This window comes from Elephantulus edwardii, unplaced genomic scaffold (assembly GCF_000299155.1).
Source record: "Elephantulus edwardii isolate Elephantulus edwardi_28Jun2011 unplaced genomic scaffold, EleEdw1.0 scaffold00518, whole genome shotgun sequence".
NCBI lineage: Eukaryota > Metazoa > Chordata > Mammalia > Macroscelidea > Macroscelididae > Elephantulus > Elephantulus edwardii.
Genome location: NW_006400268.1, coordinates 342066 through 352085, shown reverse-complemented (window position 1 = coordinate 352085; position 10020 = coordinate 342066). Strand labels below are relative to the sequence as shown.

The following is a 10020-nucleotide window of genomic DNA, read 5'->3' as shown; positions in this document are numbered from 1 at the left end:
ATTAAGATACTATAAAATTAAATCAAAGGAATGAAACCACTAAATTGGAAGTGACTGGGAGAACATGATGGCTTGAGTAAAGCTAATATTGAGAATAAATCTTGACCAATCCTTTGAAGTAGCTCAAAACAGAATATTTTAATCCACTGCTATAAAAAGCATTGGTACAGAAGACATTTTGGAGTTATACGTATGTCTGACATAAAAAGAATACAGATGATAACCATTATAAAGCTTTTAAACACACTGTATGATTAAAATGACACCATATTTTGTAAAATCTATTTAATTATAGCATAATATTGATTTATTATACATATTTCAATAATATGCACATGCTTAACAAATCATTGAAGAAATATTTGTAGAATTCAAAATAATGGTCTATCAGCAAATTTTTGCCCCATACATCTGGCTGTTATTGCACCGAAGGCAGTGAATTCCTTCCTGGGGATTATAAGATCCAGGGCTGCAGATAACTGTGAAGAAAGAATAGAATGATGAGCAAATTTTGCTGAAGATGCTGTACAATTCTCTAGAGAATCAATTTTGAAAGAAAATTCAGTAACATTTATTAGTGATTAGAGCTGGTTCATTATATTACTTACTTTTATATATTTCCTTCAAATTAGGAAACATATAAACTATTCCATATTGCACATTTATAAATATTTAACAAACATTTTATATGGAAAATTCTTTTTAATACTTTTTTTAAAAAATAAAGTTAGATTTATTTGCTACAGCACTAACAAGAGAGTTAAAAAGAATAATGCAATAGCTCAGATGTCCAACTACAAATGAATGGATTAAAAAATTCTGGTACATTCACACAATGGAATACTATGCAGCACGGAGGAGCAATGATTGTGTAAATTATTACCTAACTTGGGAGTGACTGTAGAGCATTATGCCCCACAAGGACAGATACTGTATAAAACCATTATTGAGGAATGAGTATAAAGATTGGAGGAGGGGGAGGTGGGAGCAAAGGGATGAGGATGTACAAGTGAGGGGGAGATTAATCATGGGGTTGTACAATTTTATGGATGGGGTGTGTGGGAAATTGGAAGAGTCTGTTCTGGAAAACAATGTGTCAGAATTCTGTAAGTAAACTAGTATAATAATAAAAATAATGCACATTAATAAAACATTAATTGTGCAAATAATATATTTCTCAAAGAGAAAATGTTTGTATGTTTTCTTTAAAATATCCACTAACATTATCTAGACCAAGTTTTATAGACACTTAACCAAGTTATTGAAAATGCTAAGAAATCTTACACTATCGTACAGAAAGCTACATTATTATAAACCAGGTATTCATTGGCACAAGAGTAATAGATATTAGAATAAAATCTTCTAAGGCTGAATTTAAATAAAAATTATCTTCTAACAAAAATTGATACCTTTGAATTGTGATTGCAAAAAGAGTAGTGAATATCCAATGGACTGCAAAAAGAACAAAAATATGTTTGGGGAAAGTTTAGCCAGAGTGTTCTCTGGTGTCAAAGATTGTGAAACTTTGTCTCCCATACTCTGGGTATGTTGTTGAGAGAAACTATTCTTTGGAAAGGGACATCACACTTGGAAAAGGTTAAGAGTAGGCGTCAGAGAGGAAGATCCCCCAGCAAGATGCACTGACACAATGACTGCAGTAATGGCCTCAAGTGTGTCAGAGATGATGAGAATGGCACAGGATAGGACAGGGTTCCGGCCTTTTGTTCATATGGTCTATATGAGTCATACTTGACTCAATGGCGCCTAACAACCAAAAAATTCTTAGAAAATGAATCTTCATAAAACTATGTATAAAATAATACCAGCCTTATAGGTTGTTATTTTAAATATCTATATTGTTGTTAAGTACCATGGTTACCCATGGTGGACAATGTTTTGTGGAGCTCCCTGATTAAAACAAACTTGGACTTTACATATGACCCAGCTATTCCACAACTTGAATTATACCCTGAGAATATGAGAACTGAGGTAAAAACTGAGATTTGTACACCAATGTTCATAAGCAGAATTATTCACCATCTTAAGAATATGGAAACAGCACAAATGTCCAACCACAAACGAATGGATTGAAAAATTATGGTACATTCACCCTATGGAATACTATGCAGCACGCAGGAGGAATAACTTTGTAAATTATTATCTAATTTGGGAGGGACTGGAAAGCATTATGCTGAGTGAACTAATTCAGTCCCACATAGATAAATATTGTATAAAACTGTTATTGTAGAATGAATATAAGGATCCAGGAGGGGTGGGAGAGGCTGGAAGTAGAGGGATGTGGATGTTCAGGGGGAGGAGGAGATTAATCATTGGGTTGTACAATTTCATGGGTGAAGAGGGTTGAGGGAAATTGAAATAATTTGTTTGAACTTGTATTAATAGTAGAGAAAAACAAACAAACAAACAAACAAAACAAGCTTGGAAGCAGGAGTGGCATCCACTTCCGAAATAGCTTGCCTCCAGAAACCCAATGAACCTGGAAAAAGGATGAGAGTTGTGTACAAGTGTTCAGGTCTTTTGTTCATAGGATGAGTCGCCTATGACTCGAAGAGACTTAACAACAACAACATATTGTTGTTATTGTTATGTACTGTTGAGTCAACTGAGACTCACAGCAACCCTGTGCACAAAAGCTCTGAACCCTGCCCTATCTTGAGCCAATCTCATCGTTTCTAGCACAACTACTCCTCTTACCCCAGTAACTGTATTAATCCATCTCATCTGCAGTTTTCCTCTCCTATGCTGTCCCTCCACCCTTCCAAACAAGATATCCTTCTCCAAGGACTGGTCCCTCCTGGCCACATGCCCAAAGTGTGTGAGAAGGAGCTTCAAAATCCTTTCATTCAAAGAGCAGACTGGTTTCACCTTCTCTAGTATAAAATCTGTTTGTCTCCTAATACATACAACAAAATACTTTTCTTATCCTTTCTAAGTAAATGAATGAAAAGCAGTTGAAAAATTATTTACAGCATAAAATTAGAAAAAATTATAAAGTAATTCCAGGTATAAGTCTGAATAAAATATTTTCCAGACACTTGTATAAGTTTGATTAAATTCATAACTATTGAATAAGGAAAGAATAAATCATATCAGCAAAATGGGTGAATAGGCAATCCTAACATCTGTTTGTATACAGAAACATCTAAAACAGCAGGAAATAAAACTGCAGAGCAATAACATTTATGAATATAGATGTAAAAATCTTCAACAAATATATCAGCAAATAAAACCCAACAGCATATTAAAAATTTTGTCCATCATGGCTAAGCATGATTTATCCTAGAAAAGTTTAGCCATTTGGGATGTCAATATATATATACACACACACACACACACACACACACACACACACACACACACACATATATTGTTGTTGTTCTTGTTGTTATGTGCCGCCGAGTCGCCTGCGACTCATAGCGACCCTATGGACAACAGCCCTAAACTCTGCTCTGTCCTGTGCCAATCGCACTGTCTCTGACACTCCCATCCCAATTATCCCAGTCATTGAATCAATCCACCTCATAGAGGGCCTTCCTCTCCTGCGCTGTCCCTCCACCCTCCCAAGCATGATGTCCCTCTCTAAGGACCGGTCTCTCCTCACAACATGCCCAAAGTATGTTAGACGGAGCCTCAGAATCCTTGCCTCTAAGGAGCCACCCGTTTTAACCCTTTCCAGGACAAATCTGTTTGTTTTCCTAGCAGTCCATGGTATTCTCAATACTCTTCTCCAGCATCACAGCTCAAAGGCATCAATTCTCCTTCTATCCTCCTTGGTCATTGTCCAACTCTCTGATGCATAACAGGTGATTGCGAAGACCATGGCCTGTATCAGACGCACCTTAGTCTCCAAAGAGATACCATCACTCTTCAGCACTTTGGAGAGGTCCCTAATAGCAGACTTTCCCATGGCAATGTGCCTTTTAATTTCCTGGCTGCTGGTGCCAAGACTGTTGACTATGAAGCCAAGCAAACTAAAGCTGTGTACAATCTCAATCTCTTCACCATCCATCCTGATGCTGCCAGTTGGTCTAGTGGTGAGAATCTTTGTCTTCTTGACATTGAGCCTCAATCCATATTGTAGGCTGCAGTCCTTGACACTCTGCAGCAGGCACTTCAGGTCCTCCTCAGTTTCAGCAAGCAGGGTTGTGTCATCTGCATAACGCAGATTGTTGATAAATCGTCCACCAATCTTGACCCCACATTTCTCCTCATAGAGCCCTGCCTCCCAGATAATCTGTTCTGCATGTAGGTTGAAAAGGTATGGAGGTGTTTGTGTGTGTGTGTGTGTGTGTGTGTGTGTGTGTATATATATAGAGAGAGAGAGAACATTATATTAAATAATGCCAATTTATGGAGAAGCATATTTTACTTTATCCAAACACACTTTCTTTTTTTTTTAATTTTATTTTTATTCTTTTTGTGTGAGTGTACCATCAAATCAGATCTGACTGGTACAGGAGGAAATTGTCCCTCCTTCCCCGGCAGAGCATCTGGTGAATTCGAACCATGTGCCTCTGGGATTGTAGTTGCAGGTCCTCGCCACTAGGCCACCAGAGCTCCCCTTAAACACACTTTCTTAACAAAAGCATACAGATAACTAGGAATATAAGGGAACATTTTTAATTTAAATTACCTTCTGGGAAAAGGCATTTAGGAAAAAAACCCCAAAACAGCTAATATCACACTCAATGGTAAGCAATTCAGGGAAAAGAATTGGCTGATAATTTCAAGAAACACGATATTATAAAAAAAAAAAAAAAACAATAGTGATAATGGGGGAAGTTCAAGCTACTCTGAAGGAAATGGCAAAAACCAAGGCCCCAAGAATTGATGGAATTCCAACTGATATATTTCAACAAACAGATTCTGTCCTGGATGTGTTTAGCAGGTTGTCGCAAGAAATCTGGAGGACAACTACCTAGATGCCAACTGACCAGAAGAGATACGTATTTATTCCCACTGGAAAAAAAGGGGGGGTATCCAACAGAATGTGGAAATTATTGAATGGTATCATTAATATCACACAAAAGCAAAATCCTGCTGGAGATTATCCAAAAATGACCAGAACTGTACATTGATAGAGAACTATCAGAAATACAAGCTGCATTTAGAAATGGCTCTGGAACTAGGGACATTATTGTGAATGTCAGATGGACCATGACTGAAAACAGATATTACCAGAATGTGTGTGTTCCACTGGCTATGCAAAGGCATTTGTGTGGATCACAATAAATTATGGCTAACATTTAGAAGAATGAGAATCTCAGAACATCTGATTGTGCTCATATGAAACCTGTAAAGGACCATGAAGCAGTCATGAACTGCCAGATCTGAGTAAGGAAACATTGGATGGTTCAAAATCTAGAGAGGAATGCATCAGGGATGCATCCTTTCTCCATAACTTTTCAATATATATGTAGAACAGATCATTCAGGAAGTTGGATTTTATGAGGAAGAATATGGCATCAGAATTATAGAAATACAACCAGTTATTATGCAGATGACACAATTTTGATTGTTTAAACTGAGAAGGGTATTTGTTGCAAAAGGTCAAGGATTGCAGTCTTCAATATAGATTGCATCTCTCTATATAAAATCAAACAAACCCCAACAAGGATTCGCACCACTAGGCCAACTGCCATGATAGATGAAGAAGGGATTGAAAATGTTAACAATTCCAGCTTGCTTGGTTTCACAATAACCACTTTGGGCACCAGCAGTCAGGAAATCAAAACATGAAGAACACTGGGAAAATCTGCTGTTAAAGACCTTTCCAGAGTGCTAAAGTGCAATCATGTCAGTCTAGAGACTAACATGTGCCTGATCCAGGCTCTGCTCTTTACAATTATTACTATACTTCAGAGAGCTGGACAATTATTCAGGATGACAGAAGAAGAATCAATACCTTTGAGTTGTGGTATTAGAAAAAAGTATTGAACATTCCATGACTGCCGAGAGAACAAAACAGGTTTATCCTGGAGAGAGTGAAATCAAGTTTTGCCTTGAAGACAAGGATTTTGCGGCTCTCTTGGACATACTCTGGGTATTTTGCCAGGAGGTACTAGTGCCTGTAAGACGACGTCATGCTTGGATTTGTGGAGAGACAGTACAAGAGAGGAAGACCCAGTAATTGGAATAATAGGAAGAAATAGTGAGACTGGCTCAGGACAAGACTCAATGGCACATACTAGGAAAAACAACCATACATCAAACAGTATGAAAATAAACTCAAGATGTATAATAACAGCCACATGTATACTGATGTTTACTGTAGAACTATTTATAAAGGCCATACGATTGAAAAAACTTAAAATGCTCATCCTGAAGAATGGATACATAAAATGTTGTATACATAAACATGAGAATATTACTCTGCTATAAACATGAAATCAATCAATCAATCAATCAATCACAAAAGAACAAATATTGTATAATCTCCTATGTATAAGAAAGAAAAATATTTAACATATCATTATATAAAATCAAAGTATGAGCTAATAAAATACTTTCAAAAGCAGGCTAACATTTTAATGAATTAAATACAGTATGACCAACTCTAAGATACAAAAGAAACAGAACTTGGGGATAAACAAATGTATTCAGAACTGCATTGTTTGACATAGAAAAGCTTTAGTAATTGTTTTTTTTTGTTCCCATGAATAGAGTTTGATTCATAGCTACCATATGAACAACAGATCTAAACCCTGTCCAATCATCATCTCTGAAATAGTTGAGCTCATTACTGCAGTCACTAGGTCAATCCATCTTGTTGAGGGACTTCCTTTCATTCATGGACCCTCCACCTTTCACAGCATGATGTCCCTTTCTAATGACATGCCCAAAGTATATGAAATGAAGCTTAGCCATCCTTGCCTTGAAAGAGTAATCTGGTTGCACTTTTTCCAAGACATATCTGTTCTTTTAGTAGTTCATAGGATATTCAGTCCTCTTCTTAACAACTAAAAGCCATCAATTCTTCTGTCTTCTTTATTCATTGTCCTCTCTGATGTACAGGCCATTGATTGTAAAGACCATGAACTTAGGCTTCAAACTCTTATCATTGCCCCTCAGTAATTTGAATAGGTCTTTGACATTGGGTTTTTCTAATGCAATACATATCCTGATCTTGTGACTACTACTATTAAGGGTGTTGATTGTAGATACAAGAAAATGGATTCATTGACAATTTCAATTTTTATCTATCATGATATTGCTTATCAGTCCAGTGGTGAGGATTTTTGTCTTCTTAATGCTTGGATTTAATTGCAAGCCCTCCTCACTTCCAACAAGCAAAGTTATGCATAACACAGTGGCTGATGAGTCTTCCTCTGATCCTGATGTCACTTTCTTCTTCACATAGTTGAGCTTTTTTAATTATTTGCTCAGTATAAAGACAGTATGGATATGGAAAATGGATACAACTTGACACAAACCCTCCTGATTGAAAACCATGCAGTATTCTCTTACTCTGTTTGGGCAATAGCTTTGTGGTCTAGGTATACATTTTGTATGAGCATAACTATTTTGGAATTTCCATTTTTCTCAATACTAGTGTAGTTTGTTATGATCCACACAGTCAAATATCTTTGCATAGTCAATAAAACACAAATAGTACTCATTAATGAACAGGACAATAAATACTAAAATTACATTATATTCATATTACAAAAAGTTATTTTAAATTGCCATTAGGAAATAACTATAATCATAATAATAAATAATAAATGTTGGAGAGTATGTGGCAAGATAGAAACTTTTAATACATTGTTGGTGGGATTGTAAAATGATACAACCATTCTGGAAGGCAGTTTGGTGCTTCATAAAAAAACTGAACATAGAAATTCTATATGACCCAGCTATTCTACTACTTGGAGTATACCCTGAGAAAATGAAAACTGAGGCACAAACTGAGATTTGTACATGAATGTTCATAGCAGCATTATTCACCATTGTAAAAACATGGAAACAGCCCAAATACCCAGACATAAATTAAGGGATTGAGAAATTATGGTACGTTCACACAATGTAATACTACACAGCATGCAGGATAAATGATTTTGTAAATTATTATATAACTTGGGAGGGAATGGAAAGCATTATGCTGAGTGAACTAACTCAGTGCCACAAGGTTAAATACTGTATAAAACCATTATTGTAGAACAAGTATAAGGATCCAAGAGGGATAGGAGAGGATGGAAGAAGAGGGATGAAGGTGTGCATGAGCAGGGGGATTAATGATGAGGCTGCACAATTTGTAGGGTGGGAGGATGAGGGAAATTGAAAGACTTTGTTTTTGAAAACAATGTATTCAAATTTTGTAAATAAACTAGTAGAAAATTTAAAAATACAAAAATATAACTATAATCAGAAAACCAAGGATGAGTTCCAGGCATCTAATAAAGCTTTATTGATTACTATAAATCAGAACTCATTAGAAAACATCCAAGACATACATAATTTGACATCACTGAGGAGGTAGCAAAAGGAGACAGAAACTGAAGTGATTTTAACTCATGAAAGAAGTTAATATGCTGAGTACAATTTATGTTTCTTTATATTTAAGCAATGCACATATCTTTCCACAGATGGTGGCTGAAACTCATGCAAAAATTTAGTCTTATTGTTCACAAAGTAAGATGACAAAGTTTAAGGTCATTAAAAGATATGAAAAGAACTGAAAGAAATTGAAGCTACACAGAAATAAGTGTTCAAAATGTGCATACAAATGAAAACCAGAAATATTATTTTTACATGTCCAATGTTATGGCAAAGTATTCACTAAAAACCTAAGAGATAACATAAAAAGTTCAGGAGTCGCTAGTTTTAGTAGAATACAGAGTTTAGAATTTAGTCAATCACATTATTAAAACACAAATCAGAGAAAAACAGAGAATATAATACATTAAAGAATAAATCCTAGCATTGTTGTTGATGTTATGTGCTGTTGAGTTGCTTGTGACTCATAGCGACCTTAGGTACAACAGCCCTTATACTCTGCTCTATCTATTGTCAATCTTACTGACTCTGAAAAGCCTATCCCCATTAATCCACTGACTCAATCAATCCATCTCATCAAGTGTCTTCCTCTCCTGCGCTGTCCCTCCGCCCTCCCAAGCATTACGTCCCTCTCCAAGGACTGATCCCACCTTGCAACATGCCTGAAGTATGTCAGAGGAAGCTTCAGAATCCTTGCCTCCAAATAGCAGCCTGGCTTCACACTCTCCAGGACGAACTTGTTTGTTCTCCCAGCAGTCCATGGTATTATCAATACTCTTCTCAAGCACCAAAGCTCAAAGGCATCAACTCTCCTCCTATCATTCCTAGTCACTGCCCAGCTCTCTGATGCATAGCAAGTAACTGTTAAGACCATGACCTGTATGAGGCACACCTTAGTCTCCAGACTGATATTGTTGCTCTTCAGTACTTTGGAGAGGTCTCTGACAGCAGACTTTCCCAATACAATTAGTCGTTTTACTTCCTGGCTGTTGTAACCAAGAGTGTTGATTGCAGAGCCAAGCAAACTGAAGCTATTAACAATGGCAATCTCTTCATGATGCTGCCAAGAGTCGCACTGGTGGGAATCTTTGTTTTCTAGATGTTGAGCTTCAATCCATATTGAAGGCTATAGTCCTTGACTTTCTACAGAAAGCACTTCAGATCCTCCTTCAGTTTCAGCAAGCAGGGTTGTGTCATCTGCATAACACAGACTTGATAAGTCTACCTCCAATCGTGACACCACACTTCTCCTCACAGAACCCGCCTCTCAGATAATCTGTCCCGCATATAGATTGAAAAGATAAGAAGAAAGGACACATCTCTGAAAGCGTACCCTTTCCAATTCTGAACAATGCAGTGTTCCTTGATCTGTTCTGACAACTGCCTTCTGGTCCAAGAATAGGTTTAGCATAAGCACAATCAAGTGTTCTGGGATTCCCATTCTTCTCAGAGTCAGCCACAGTTTGTTGTGATCTACAGTCAAATGCCTTTGCTTTGTCAATG

The 10020-nt window shown here is 36.7% G+C and overlaps 1 protein-coding gene across 1 annotated transcript in view; it reads right to left on the bottom strand.

Moving 5' to 3' along the window:
- Positions 1-387: 387 nt before the first annotated feature.
- The window catches only part of ZPBP (zona pellucida binding protein), a 223729-nt gene continuing 214096 nt past the window's right edge, over positions 388-10020 (bottom strand). Inside the window, exon 6 of the mRNA XM_006903138.1 lies at positions 388-479. Coding sequence (XP_006903200.1) covers positions 388-479 — 92 coding nt within the window. The remainder of the gene's footprint in view (positions 480-10020) is intronic.